Source organism: Saccopteryx bilineata, chromosome 1 (genome assembly GCF_036850765.1).
Source record: "Saccopteryx bilineata isolate mSacBil1 chromosome 1, mSacBil1_pri_phased_curated, whole genome shotgun sequence".
Taxonomy (NCBI): Eukaryota; Metazoa; Chordata; class Mammalia; order Chiroptera; family Emballonuridae; genus Saccopteryx; species Saccopteryx bilineata.
The window spans coordinates 402,272,219-402,287,291 of record NC_089490.1 but is presented as its reverse complement, the minus strand read 5'-3'; the positions used below and the strand labels follow the sequence as shown (position 1 = coordinate 402,287,291).

General features: G+C 48.4%; 1 protein-coding gene across 6 annotated transcripts in view; it reads left to right on the top strand.

Moving 5' to 3' along the window:
• Positions 1-15,073, top strand: part of KMT5B (lysine methyltransferase 5B) — a 63,183-nt gene that overhangs the window by 43,789 nt on the left and 4,321 nt on the right. For all 6 annotated transcript variants that reach the window (XM_066252246.1, XM_066252249.1, XM_066252251.1 and 3 more), the window contains one exon: positions 7,694-7,890. In XM_066252246.1, the coding sequence (XP_066108343.1) occupies positions 7,694-7,890 (197 nt within the window). The remainder of the gene's footprint in view (positions 1-7,693; positions 7,891-15,073) is intronic.

Here is a 15,073-nt window from a genome sequence, read left to right as displayed (position 1 = left end):
TGGCAGGTGATGGTCATCGCTGACAGTCATGTAAAAGCCTGAATTAGTCTTGTGTAGCATCAGTCTGTGTCGCCTGGAGTTCTTGTTTTGATGCACGTACTCTTCATAACTCCTAAGTTCCACTTACTGTGGTGCTTTTTTGTGTGACCTATCAAGATTCTGGGGTCCTTGTGGGACTCCCCCAACCCTGCCTTAGCAGCCCTGCTGCTCATGTGACTCGGTGGAGTGACCCTGTGCAGAGGTGGCCCCCCGGCCTGTCAGGAAGTGCGGCACAAAGCCTCCCACACCCCCCGCTGCGGAGCGGACCGAGCCGTATCACGTGCTATGCAGTGTCCTGGACACTGCTGGTCTGGACTCATTCGGTCCTCGCAGCCACCCTGTGAGAGAGAAGTAGTGTACCCCCGTTGCACCTGCAGCTTAGTACTGAGCCGGGTCGGCCCGACTTCAGAGCCCTGCTTCTTTCCACCTTGTGTTGCTCTGGTGCGTGAGCAGAGGCCCCTGGGAGCACTGCTCTGCCCCCTGGGAGTCCGTCCCCTGAAAGCCCCACCCCAACCAGCTGCATGTGCTACACGGCTTGCTCCCAGAAGCCCCATCTCTTTCTTTCTGGGCAGCCACAAGTTTCCCCCTGCGTTGGGGAGGGAGGATAAGACTTATCTTTTTCTATATAAAAATGGTATGAGCATTGGTTGACTGTTAGACCAGTCCACAAAAGCACTACTTAATCCATGAAGTAGTTTGATGATGGTTGAATAAAAGTTTTAAAATCATTGTATAGAGACAGCACAGTGTGGCAGTTAACGGGGTGCCTGCGACCTGGGTGAGACACCCTGAGGTGGAGCCATGTGATTCTCCGTGTCAGGAGCTACGAGGTCCTGGCAACTTAGCTGCTTTGGTACCTTGGGTTACCCATCTGTAAAATGGAGGTAACACTAGGAAGTTCTTTTATAGGGTTTCTATAAGGAGTAAATTAGTTCACATAAAATATGTAGACCAGCACACAGTTAATACTCAAATATTTATTTTGTTCTTATGTTTTTCTGAAATGAGAAGCAGGGAGTCAGAGAGACAGACTTCCCCATGTGCCCCACCGGGCATGCCCACCAGGGGGCGATGCTCTGCCCATCTGGGGTGTTGCTCCATTGCAGCCAAAGCCATTCTAGTGCCTAAGGCAGAGGCCATGGAGCCATCCTCAGCATTCAGGCCAACTTTGCTCCGGTGGAGCCTTGGCTGCGGGAGGGAAAGAGAAAGAGAGTAAGGAGAGGAGGAAGGGTAGAGAAGCACATGGGCGCTTCTCCTGTGTGCCCTGACTGGGAATCGAACCCAGGACTTCCACACGCCTGGCTGATGCTCTACTGCTAAGCCAACTGGCCAGAGCCTACTTAATACTCAAATATTAGCTATAAAATAGCATTGTGGTTTCTAGCTATTTTCCTGTTAGAATAGAAACTCCAAGAAGGCAGAGATTTTTATCTTTTTAATTTATCCCTATATCCCCAGCATCTACAACAGTACCAAGCACAGAGCTTGGTAAATGTTTACTAAATGAGTGATTGAATGGAGTGAGTGATGTGCTAATGAGGCTTTGAAGGAGGCCCTGGAAATGTAACCACACACTCGGCTTCCAGACCAGCCCTGCACCAGCTCTTCATGAGCTCAGAGCTGCACGTGCTGTCACGTTCCCCAGGCAGGTTGGCGCTGTGTGCTGAGCCTCAGTTTCTCACTGGTCACGTGGAGGTAATCCTGCCTCCTCCACGAGCTTAGTGTGAGCGAGAGATAGAACATGCAAATCCTTGCTAAGTGGAAAGTCCTAATGTACGGAGCAGCAGGCCCGGCTGTTGTCAGGCTACATGAGCAGTTTGATTCAGAGGGTAGCTGCAAATATTGTTTAAATTCTCACCAGTGAGGTGAGAGGATGAGACTAGTCCAGGAACTCATTCAGTTATCCATCAGCTATTAACTGAGTAGCTACTTTTGTTAGGCCTAACACACACGGTGAACAGGATGAACACAGTGCCAGTCTTGAGGGCAGTGCACATGCACACATTGCTGGGCACCCAGGGGCAGCGACTGAGGGCTGGTTCTGTGAAGAACTGAGAGGGGACAGAATGTTGGCAACGGCGTTGAGACCACAGGTGAAGTGTTCAGGATGCGTTGGGTGCATGGATCTGGGCTGTAACCATCCTGATGCAGTAGTGATGGTTATATGTTCCCAATGAGTGGTGCTGCAAATTTCACTCTAGAGAATTTGAGAGATTAGATCTAACGAAGGACCAAATTATTGTAAAGCTTATATGAAAATATGTTTGATGAAAATATAAATTTCTAACGTATACTCAGGGGAGATTTACCTTAACTAACAGATATTAAAAGTTACTGTGAGCCTGACCAGGCAGTGGTGCAGTGGATAGAGCATCGGACTGGGACGCGAAAGACCCAGGTTCGAGACCCCGAGGTTGCCAGCTTGAGCGCGGGCTCATCTGGTTTGAGCAAGGCTCACCAGCTTGAGCCCAAGGTCGCTGGCTCGAGCAAGGGATTTCTCGGTCTGCTATAGCCCCCCCCCCCCCCCCGCAAGGCACATATGAGAAAACAATTAATGAAACAACTAAGGTGTCACAACGAAGAATTGATGTTTTCATCTCTCTCCCTTCCTTTCTGTCCCTTTGTCTGACTGTCACACACACACAAAAAAGTTACTGTGAAACAGTTGTGATCAAAACTTGATGATGTTAGCCCAGAAGTAGACAAGCAGGTAAGAGGATGTGAATGGAGTCCTGAAATAGAGACAGGTTTGATGTTGGTGTAGGGCAGGAGTCGGGAACCTTTTTGGCTGAGAGAGTCATGAACGCCACATATTTTTAAATGTAATTCCATGAGAGCCATACAACGACCCATGTACATTATGCATTATCCAATAAAAATTTGGTGTTGTCCCAAGGACAGCTGTGATTGGCTCCAGCCACACGCAACCATGAACATGAGCGGTAGGAAATGAATGGATTGTAATACATGAGAATGTTTTATTTATTTATTTATTTTTTTCATTTTTCTGAAGCTGGAAACAGGGAGAGACAGTCAGACAGACTCCCGCATGCGCCCGACCGGGATCCACCCGGCACGCCCACCAGGGGCGACGCTCTGCCCACCAGGGGGCGATGCTCTGCCCATCCTGGGCGTCGCCATGTTGCGACCAGAGCCACTCTAGCACCTGGGGCAGAGGCCACAGAGCCATCCCCAGCGCCCGGGCCATCTTTGCTCCAATGGAGCCTTGGCTGCGGGAGGGGAAGAGAGAGACAGAGAGGGAAAGTGCGGCAGAGGGGTGGAGAAGCAAATGGGCGCTTCTCCTGTGTGCCCTGGCCGGGAATCGAACCCGGTCCTCCGCACGCTAGGCCGACGCTCTACCGCTGAGCCGACCGGCCTGTTTTATATATATATATATATATATATATATATATATATATATATATATATATATATATATATATATATATATATATTTTTTTTTTTTTTTTTTTTTTTTTTTTTTTTTTTTACAGAGGCAGAGATAGACAGGGACAGACAGACAGGAACGGAGAGAGATGAGAGGCATCAATCATTAGTTTCTCGTTTCTCGTTGCGCGTTGCGACTTCTTAGTTGTTTATTGATTGCTTTCTCATATGTGCCTTGACCATGGGCCTTCAGCAGACCGAGAAACCCCTTGCTGGAGCCAGCAACCTTGGTCCAAGCCGGTGAGCTTTTTTTTGCTCAAACCAGATGAGCCCGCACTCAAGCTGGTGACCTTGGGTCTCGAACCTCGATCCTTCCGCATCCCAGTCCAACACTCTATCCACTGCGCCACCGCCTGGTCAGGCCTGTTTTATATTTTTAACATTATTGTTTTTATTAAAGATTTGTCTGTGAGCCAGATGCAGCCATCAAAAGAGCCACATCTGGCTCAGGAGCCATAGGTTCCCAACCCCTAGTATAGGGTTTCCAATCTGCGGTTGGGGCACGTGCTAGGGCGGCAAGAGTAGTCGACACCCCAGGCCGCTTGCTGTTCAAGAGTAGGCTGTAGCCTGACCTGTGGTGGCACAGTGGATAAAGCGTTGATCTGGAATGTTGAGACCACCAGTTCAAAACCCCAGGCTTGCCTGGTCAAGGCACGTATGGGAGTTGATGCTTCCTGCTCCTCCCTGCTCCTCTCTCTCTTCTCTCTAAAATAAATAAATAAAACATTTTTTTTAAAAGAGTAGGCTGTAAGTCGTTGTGTATCTGGACGCAAATTCCAGATGGATTAAGGATTTAAATTTAAAACTAAAATGCAAAATTGTTTTTTGTTTTTGTTTTTTGTTTGTGACGAGAGAGAGACAGGGACAGAGTGGTACAGACAGACAGGAAGGGAAAGAGATGAGAAGCATCAATTCTTTGTAGCGGCACCTTAGTTGTTCATTGATTGCTTTCTCATATGTGCCTTGACTGGGAGGCTACAGCAGACAGAGTGACCCCTTCTCAACCAAATGAGCCTGCACTCAGGCCAGCGACTTCGGGATTTCAAACCTGGGTCCTCCACATCCAGTCTGATGCTCTATCCACTGCGCCACTGCCTGGTCAGGCTAAAATGCAAAATAGAAAAAAAATTTAGGAGAGTGTACGTCCAACCTTGGAATAGTGGAATTATTTTGAAAAATGAGAAGTGACAACTATGAGAATTTTTGAAGGGCTGAGAGTCAGGTCAAAGACACGTGACAAACTGAAGGAGAGCTGCCGTCATCCTGACACAGGGCCCTGTGAGCTGGCAGGGAAGGACAGACTCCGGGAGAGGAGGGAGGTTACAAGGCCACTGCACACAGAGATGGCCGCAAACGAGGAGACTGAAGCAAGCAGATATTCACTTCCACGAGCAGCCGGTGAAATGTGAGGTGCACTGTGGACTGTGGGTGTGGGCATGGGGTGACGGGCACAACGTGGTTTTGGCCATGAGTCGCTGCAGCCTGTCAGGCACCTTGCATTATGTGTCAGAACTAACGCATCCGCTCTCCGGGCAGGCAGACCCATGTGGGACGGGTGCACTGGTGAGTGAGGGCCTGCTTTTGAGAGCAGTGTGGCAGCTGTGTTCATGGTGGCAAACCAGAGATTTCAGTGTGATTGAGTCAGTCATGGACTGTTCATTCTATGTAGAAAGTACAGCTTTTTTTTTTTTTTTTTTTTTATTTTTCTGAAGCTGGAAACAGGGAGAGACAGACAGACTCCCGCATGCGCCCGACCGGGATCCACCCGGCACGCCCACCATGGGGCTACACTCTGCCCACCAGGAGGCGATGCTCTGCCCATCCCGGGCGTCGCCATGTTGCGACCAGAGCCACTCTAGCGCCTGAGGCCGAGGCCACAGAGCCATCCCCAGCGCCCGGGCCATCTTTGCTCCAATGGAGCCTTGGCTGCGGGAGGGGAAGAGAGAGACAGAGAGGAAGGCGCGGCGGAGGGGTGGAGAAGTAAATGGGCGCTTCTCCTATGTGCCCTGGCCGGGAATCGAACCCAGGTCCTCCGCACGCTAGGCCGACGCTCTACCGCTGAGCCAACTGGCCAGGGCGAAAGTACAGCTTTTAAAACATGCTTGCCTGACCTGAGGTGGCGCAGTGGATAAAACGTCCACCTGGAATGCTGAGGTCACCGTTTTGAAACCCCAGGCTTGCCCAATCCAGGCACATACAGGAAGTAAGTACAATGATCTGATGCTTCCAGCTTCTACGCCCCCCCCCACCTTCTCTAAAAAGAAATGAAATCTAAAGTAAATAAATAGATGAAACACATGCTCAATTCCAGGTGATTTCTCTGTGACATATGGTGATAAAGCTGGTTGAGTGAACCAGCTTGTCCTGCTGGCTTTGTCTGCGGGGAAGCCCTACAGTGTAGCTGGGTGTGGGGACCTGGTGCAGGGGTGCAGGCAGGCACGCTGGCAGGTTGGGCGTGGGTACCCCCGCCCACCCCACCCCCGTCCTGGCTGCAGGGGTACTCCATCAGCCACCCCCAGCAGCGTCTGCTGGATGGGAGTTTATATCCTGGGGCTGCCGGTGTGCTGCAGCACCGTGAGCGTGTATTCCGTAAGTTAAAAAGGAGAAGTGAGGGTAGTAGAGAAGCAGGTGAATAGTAGAGTTTTACTAAACAAACATAAACCCCTCCAATTTTCCAAAAATAAAAGAATTTCACCACAATTGTTTATTTTGTGTTTAAGCATACTTTAAGTGTGCCCCATCTTTCTAGACATGAACCAGAAATGTTCGTGTAATGGTAAAATGACATGGAATATCTGAAAATAATCTATTACTATCATTATCCATGTGAAATGAAATGGTGATTGGGACTTATGGATTTACATTCTGAATACATTAAGTGGTTGCCAGCCTCAGTGATTTCTAATGTACCTTTTCAAAAAAGAATTGAGGGAGTCCCGCAATCAATTTTTTGTTGTTTTTACAAAAGTGTTAATCGAAAGAGAATCCCTGGTCCATTCTGCGAAGGTGAGCAAAGCAGGAATGCCTGCTCACTGACCAGGTGTAGTCCCTGTGTTATTGGGTCTGTGCTCCCTGGCGTGAGGAGGTGAGAGGTGGGAAGGGGAAACAGCTGTCACTGACCCTTAGCCAAGGAGGCACACTGATTCCCTGGGGGGAAGATCCTCACGTGTCAGTCATCTGGGACTGGAGTGGGCATGGTGGCTTTCATGTGCAGGAGCACCACGGTTTCGCCACGAGGTCAGAAGCCTCCGCTGCTGGCTTTTCCTCAACACACTTGAGCCAGTAAAGAGCAAGTCAGAGGCGTTTCAGCCAAAGGGAGTTCTCACTTCTTACATGCAGTAGGTGGCGCTTTATTTTAACCTCGTTAATGGATTATCTCCTTACTCTTCAATAGAGCCAAGTAGAAATTTTCCTTTATGTACTGAATGAGGTAAAGGTTTGCATACCAAGATTCATTTCGGAAGTTTAGGACCGCTCTTTTTAAGTGCCCTCACTTCAGAAGGATTTATATAATACATCTAGGTGAAGCAGATTAGAAATCTCTGACCTATTGCTAAAAGTCTATCTTTTAATGATTTTTTAACATTTTACTAACTTAAGTTATAGTCATTTGTGTTTATTTTAATAACTTTAAAGGAATTACTTAACAGTTTTTATTCCGAAAGATTTTTCCTTATATATATAGCCTTAGCCTTCTTTTACGGAATTTCAGTTAGGATTTGTTTGTATCTAACATTAAGTTCTACCTAAATAAGGACTTAATTTATGGAAATTCTCTGGTTTCCTTTTTAATTTCTCAATTCTCAATATTCAGTAATGTAGTGTTAAATTGTACAGAATAATTAACAGGTGGGTCATTTAAGCCTCAGTTTAGACCTGTTACACCAACCAGTTTTAAAATTGAAAAATTAAAAAGGTATTTGTTATCTACACATGAAAAACTACAGACTCCAATAGTTTCTCCTGGACAGTTAACAGTTGACAGTAGTTGTACCAGTTTGCTTTGTTATTTTAAGTTCAGACTTTTTTGTGAATGTTATGTACACATTGAATCTCTCTGGCGAGTCCTGGACTTGGCGACTGGCAGTGGTGTCTGCGGCCGCATCCCCCCTGGCGCCTGGCGCCCGATGCAGCCCGCGCCCTGCGTAGCCAAGCCGGCGGTCAGTGAGCCTGCCGTTTGTTTGACGTGTGCTATTTTCTCTTTCAGACGGGGAACTGGTGCTTTTAAATCCAGAGTGGGACTGCCTGCGCCTGCTCCTGTTATCAATAGCAAATACGGACTCAGAGAAACAGATAAACGTTTAAATAGGCTTAAAAAGTTAGGTGACAGCAGCAAAAACTCAGACAGTCAATCTGTCAGCTCTAACACTGATGCAGACACCACTCAGGAAAAAAACAATGCAAGTAAGTAAGGGAGGTTTGCTAAGAGTATCTTTTTTTTTTTTAAGTGTTTTCACACAATTTGTTCTCTAACGTGTGCTTCAGTCGCTTTGATCTTTTAAATTTAAATATCAAGAGGAGCTCGGGATTCCTGCTTCGGCAGCATTTCAAGGTTTTAGAATCAGTTTGCCCACAACAGCTGTCGGTCCCACCTCCAGTTGAAGTGTGTACTGATTTGTCTGCTTTTTTTCTTTACTACTTGGTACCTGGTTATTAAATTCATCATCTGTTCTGGGGTTGTCATGTGTATGTTTGAAAGAAGCATTTTCAGTGTGTTAGTGTCAGTATAATGGTGGACCCCGTGCACCTGGTGCCCGGGCCTCGCCAGTCTGTTAGGGCTGATGGTGGACTTGGGAGTTATAGCTTCCTGTTTACTACTTCCTTGCCTCTTTCAAAATGAACTGACCCAGTTCACTAAAACACCAGTTGCCAGACTCACATTATGATAAAGGAGCATTTTAAATGCCATTCTACTGTGACATATTGGCCACTACTGAAAGTAGCAAGATGTCAAGGAGAAAGAAGTAAGCTTTAAGATACAAGTTGTGCTGGTGGGGGTGAGGGGCAAGACCTAATGGAATTGGAAAAAACGAAAAGGAAGAATAAAGAGAAAAGAAAGAGAAGAAAGCCTAAATGAACAAGAAAACACATCCTTTTGTGGAGCCTTGAAGTCCTGGAACCATTCTGATTGCTACTGATTATCACTTGGGTAACACTGGTCTCTCGAGTCCCACTGAAGGAGGGGCTTCTTGGTCTGACTTGTCTCCAACAGGAATCAAGTTCAAAAGTTTGGACTTGGTGGTCCCCAAAGTGTGCCTGCCCTAGCACTGAATGCTCACAGGTCCTTCTTAGCGCCTGAGTGCCCTCTGAGATCTGGTTCTTTTAGGCTCTGTTCCTCCATCTTCACATGTTTCCAGCCCAACCCCTCCCTCGCAAAAAACCCTCAAGAAGAGGGAGGGTGTCTCCCATGATGACAGAGGTCACTGCTGGGAATTCACGAAACCACCTGCCGCTGGGAGTCAGAGGCCAGACGTCACCACTGTGCTGTAAAAGCAATCCTATGTCCCTAGTCCAGTTCATAACGTCCAGAGTGAACAAAAGCAGAGCAGTTAGTCCATCAATTCACTGTTGACTGTTGGTTCTAATAATAAATGCAGCATAATCAGTGTCTGCTTTCTGAGTCTGGTTCCTTGACGAAACTGGAGACTTGTGAAACCTGTAGGTGGGACGGCCACTGTGCTGTCTGCCTTCAGGCTCTGTGACGTTCTTGGGGGAGGGCCATTTATGCATTAAATTTCTGTCTAATTTATAGCTTCTGAACTCAGTATACCATTTAGTTTAAAAATTGGAATACAAATATTTTTTGAAAGGTGTTGAGTATACTCCTATGTGACCATCAGGGAATGTGTATCAATAAACCAAATACTTACTGAAAGCCTGCTAGTAGTTGAAGAGATACAAAGAAGTGGGAGGCTCGGCCCCTCCCTCGGGGAGCTTATGCCTTAGCTCCAGAATAGGACAGGTGCATGAGAGAGAGGCAGAACAGATGGCCCCAGGCGGCTGCCGTGAGGGGCTTCCTGCACTCAGCTGCCTTTCTGCAGGATGGCTGAGTCATTCCGGGGCTGGAGGAGGAGCTCAGGTATAGACCAGTCCTCTCTGAGGCCAGATAGGCTTGTCCCTCTGTACTGCAGTCCTCTCTCGCTCTCCCTATGTTCTTTCAGGCTGTGTTTTTTCTGGTGTTTGTGTCTCAGCCACGCCCTTCTTCTCTTGTGGAAGAAAGACTTTTTGAAACTGCAGCTGGGAGCAAAGCTGGAGCTCACTGAGACCTTCTCAGGGGAGTGGGCATCACTGTGTGTGTGTACTGGAGTGCTTTCTCCGAGCACAGCTGCCCACGTCCACCCACAGCTGGTCTAGGGCTCAGCAGCTGACAGGACCTGCTTTCCTAGAGCAGCATCTGTGTTCTTTTTAAAGAAACATTTATGTCTAATGGGGAGAAAATTTTTCTTCCTTCCACCCTTTTTGAAAGGTGTCTCGAGAGCCACAACCTGCCTGTCTGCTTTAGTGTCCAGAGGGACCGCTGTCGGAGCCGGTCTGCAAGCCTGAATGACACCAGTATTGGAAGATTCTGAATTTTTAGGTCTCATGCCTCAATGGCCAGGCCACCCCCCCATCGCCAGTGCTGTGACGTACGTCATGTGTCTGCAGATGCCACAAGTTGGTGCAGAACCTGGAAGACTTGGCCAGTGGAATGTCTATCTTGGCTCAGGAGCACCTGTCCCAGCGGGCGTGGACTGCGGCTCTCTGCCTTTGACCCTCACCTGTCACAGACAGCACTTGTTGATCCAAGTGCGCTTTGTTGCACAGGCTGCTTCCGAGCCCTTCCCAAAAGCCTGTTCCAAGCAGCCATCACCAGTCTGTGTTGGTCACATAAGATGAAATCTGCTGACTCCTCAAGTTTTTTATTTTAGATGGACAGACAGGAAGGGAGATGAGAAGCATCAACTCATAGTTGCAGTACCTTAGTTGTTCATTGATTGCTTTCTCATATGTGCCTTGACCGGGGGCTCCAGCCCAGACAGTGACTCCTTGCTCAAGCCAGAGACCTTGGGTTCAAACCACTGACATTTAGACTCAAGCCAGCAACCTTGGGGTCATGTCTGTGATCCCACACTCAAGCTGGTGATCTCAGGGTTTCAAACCTGGGTCCTCAGCGTCCCAGGTCAATGCTCTATCCCAGGGGTTGGGAACCTTTTTGGCTGATAGAGCCAGGAATGCAACTTTTTTTTTTTTTTTGTATTTTTCTGAAGCTGGAAACGGGGAGAAACACTCAGACTCCCGCATGCGCCCGACCGGGATCCACCCGGCACGCCCACCAGGGGCAATGCTCTGCCCCTCCGGGGCGTCGCTCTGCTGCGACCAGAGCCACTCTAGCACCTGGGGCAGAGGCCAAGGAGCCATCCCCAGCGCCCGGGCCATCTTTGCTCCAATGGAGCCTTGGCTGCGGGAGGGGAAGAGAGAGACAGAGGGGAAGGAGGGGGAGGTGGAGAAGCAAATGGGCGCTTCTCCTATGTGCCCTGGCCGGGAATCGAACCCGGGACTTCTGCCCTCCAGGCCAACGCTCTACCGCTGAGCCAACCGGCCAGGGCCACGCCACATATTTTTAAATGTAATTCCATGAGAGCCATACAACGACCTGTGTACGTTATGCATTATCCAATAAAAATTTGGTGGTGTTCCAGAGGACAGCTGTGATTGGCTCCAGCCACCCACAACCATGAACATGAGTGGTAGAAAATTAATGGATTGTAATACATGAGAATGGTTTATATTTTTAACATTTTTTTATTATTAAAGATTTGTCTGCGAGCAGATGCAGCCATCAAAAGAGCCACATCTAGCTAATAAGCCATAGGTTCCCGACCCCTGCTCTATCCACTGAGCCACTGCCTGGTCAGGCATCCCCAATTTCTGAAGCTTTCAGTTTCTATGGTCCTTGTATGACCTCGGTTCCCATTGACCATATGTGCATCAGGGCTTCCCCGGTGCAGTGTGTCGACATGGCCCTGGCGCTCAGGCAACTTCAGTACCGTGGCACTGCTCTGGTGTCTAGCCATAGATCTTGTTACCCACGCAGGGCGGCCTTGTGATTTTTGAAGACACCTTGAAATGACCACGATGCCCCTGCCATGGCTCCTTTATCCATGATTTGGGACTGGCATACCATGGAGGCAGAGCTTAAAAACTCAATGATGGTGAACCATAGACCTCAGTTCAGATCCCGTCTCTGCCCCTTACCAGGTGGACAGTCTTAGGCACATTAGTCCATGTGAGTTCGGTTTTCACATAGATAAAATTGCTTGGACTTCAAAGAATGCTTATTAGCATTGAGAGCATACTGACTTGGCCATTTACACAGCACCTACGGTATAATTACAGTGGTACCTTGAGATACGAATTTAATTCATTCTGTAACCGAGCTCATAAGTCAGTCAACTCGTATATCAAACTGCCAATACTGGGCCCGTGTGCCAACGCACCAACTAGCAGCAGCTTCCCGAATCACGCCTCGTATCGGAGTTTCACTCAGATCTCGAACAAAAATATGGACCGAGTCGCAGCTTGTATCTTAAAATATTTGTATGTTGGCCTGTTTGTATCTTAAGGTACCACTGTACTAGGAATTTGTATCTACACCTGAAATTATTGTGTAGGTTTATGCATTTGAGATCTGTCCTAGCCACCAGAGAAGAGTCACACGTGGTGTTGGTGCTGATGCCAGGCAGCCGCAGGCATGCCTTGCTGCACTTAAGTCAGAATCCTTAGTCTCTTGTTAGACCTTTACGAGTCACCACTGTGGCCACTGTCTTCTTCCTTGGCCCTCCTGTTGCTGATACTTTTGAGGCGCGCAAGGATGGTGCGAACCCTCGGCACTTGCTCCTCGTCTCAGTCACGTTCCCGTTCCTCACACTTCTCTTGTTCAGCTTGCCTATGTCTTTTTTTTCCCCCACTTTTGACTTGATAAGCACACCCCTGGCCTGGACTTTTGATGAGATAGTGCTTTTTAGATGAAATGAAAATACACTAAAAATACATGAACCTGAGTGGAAAACCGGGTGGGAAGAATCCGTAGAATCAGTCTACTTCGTGCTGGTCAGGACAGACGCCAGGTGCGTTGTGGGCAGGTCACAGCTGTCAGCTGGCGTGATTCCATAGGAAAGGGGTGTAGCAGGGAGAGCCGAGAGCCGGAATCGCCAGGAAATGAGATTCCTCTAATGCAGGGGTAGTCAACCTTTTTATACCTACCGCCTACTTTTGTATCTCTGTTAGTAGTAAAATTTTCTAACTGCCCACTGGTTCCATAGTAATGGTGATTTATAATGTAGGGAAGTAACTTTACTTTATAAAATTTATAAAGCAGAGTTACAGCAAGTTAAAGCATATAATAATTATCACTTACCAAGTACTTTATGTTGATTTTTGCTAAGTTTGGCAGAATAAATCTTTATAAAACAATTTACTATAGTTAAATCTATTGTTTTATTTATATTTTGGTTGCTCTACTACTACCCACCGTGAAAGCTGGAACGCCCACTAGTGGTCAGTAGGGACCAGGTTGACTATCACTGCTCTAGTGGGTTAAAATACATGCCCAAGTCAGGGGCTCTCGGGTGTCGTGGGATATACAGGAGGGGTAGCCTGTCCTACGTAGACAGTCATGACTGGCTTCCTGGGAAGTGTGTCCTACGCTGAGTCTTAAAGGAGGGATGGGAGGTTGACCAAGCAAAGCGTATTTAAAGCAGAGGGAAATTTATTTTTTGTTGTTTCTGGATTTTCCGAAGTGAGAAGTGGGGAGGCAGTCAGATAGACAGATTCCCGCATGCGCCCGACCGGGATCCACCCGGCATGCCCACCAGGGGCTGATGCTCTGCCCATCTGGGCCGTTGCTCTGTTGCAGCTGGAGCCGTTCTAGCACCTGAGGCAGAGGCCATGGAGCCATCCTCGGCGCCTGGCCCAACTTTGCTCCAATGGAGCCTTGGCTGCGGGAGGGGAAGAGAGAGAGAGAGAGAGAGAAAGGAGAGGGGGAGGGGTGGAGAAGCAGATGGGCGCTTCTCCTGTGTGCCCAGGCCGAGAATCGAACCTGGGACTTCCACACACTGAGCCGATGTTCTATCACTGAGCTAGCTGGCCAGGGCAGGAATTTTATTGTTTAAAAAAATATACAGGGATGAGTGACTTGAATACGTAAGGTTTATCCTTTCTGGACTAGAAGGTGGGAAGAAAGGATGTGAGCGTAATTGAAGGTTTGGGGCTTCATTCTTAGGGCATTATGTTAGCGAAAGGTTTAAAGCCCAGAAGTGGCATAGCGTGCTAGGAAGTGCAGTCAGACTGCATGGTGGGGAGCAGGGTGTTGGGTGGGCAGTAAGAGAGACGAGAAAGGGTGGACGCTGTTGCCCTCATTCAGGCAGGAGGTTGTGGCACTGGCAATGGAGAGAGGTGGACAGCTCCGGCCACACCACAGGCGCGCACTCCACAGGATGGGGCAGTTGACTGGGTGAGGCCGTTAGGGAAAGCAAGCATCAAGAATGACCTTCCGGTCTCTGCTCGGGAAGCTGGGCGGACAGTGGTGTTATTATTGACCAAAATGGAGAACTTAGAAGGAGAAGGAGAAGCAGCCATGAGACTTGATGGTGAGTTCCACTGAAGCATGTTTATTAAGGGGCTTATGAGACAGCCTTGGAGGGAGGTCCCAGTGCCAGGGGTTGTTTGGTGATATGGGTCTGAAATGTAGGAGAGAGTCCGGCTGGAGAAGGTAGTTTGGGGACTACCAGCAGATCGATGGTAGTAGCCATGGGTGGGTGCTTATCACGCAGAGATTGTGGTTTCCCAGGGACATGGGACCACAGAGGCTGAGGAATGAGGCCTTGGGCAGATGGAGGGAGAGTACTCTCGTGAACATCCCAGGGGAGAGGGCTTTCCCAGAAAATGAGCCGTGAGCAAGGTCACGTTCTGCAAGAAAAGGTAAGGGCTGAAAGTGTTTGCTGGGTTGCGTGACCTGGAGGTGGTCGGAGAGACTTGCCAAGGCTCACGTGCTGTGAGGGGCAGGCTGGACCAGAGATGGTGGGTGTGAAGTGAGGGTGGGGTGGGAGAAGGGGAAACAAGGTTGAGAACCCCTAAGCTTGGTCCTAGAGCGGCCCTGGAAGAGTAACAGGCTGAGCAGAGCACCACCATAGCCACCTCCAGGAAAGCTGAACACAGAACGCGGGTGTGCACTCACAGCCATAGGCCCGTCACTAGGTCCGCCCGGAAGGGAGCCTCGTAGGCAGAAATTCTTTAGCAAAAAAAAAATGTCTCGAATAACCTTATATTTTAAAAATAATTTCTAGCAAGTTCTGTATAATTTCAGTTCTCAAATGGAGTGGCACCCAAACTTCACTATTCCAAAAATAGTGGCCTGCTTGGTAACAGCCGACCCAGATCAGCATGTTCTCAGTTCAGTCCATGGACTTCATTGGGAATTCTGCTGATTTGGATACCTCAGCGCCATTTATGAGCCAGTCTTGAGCACAGAGCCTTCTAGGTGGTTGTGATGCTTTTGAAACGTTTGTTACTCATTCTTGCTCACAATAAAAACTAACTACTGGTGACT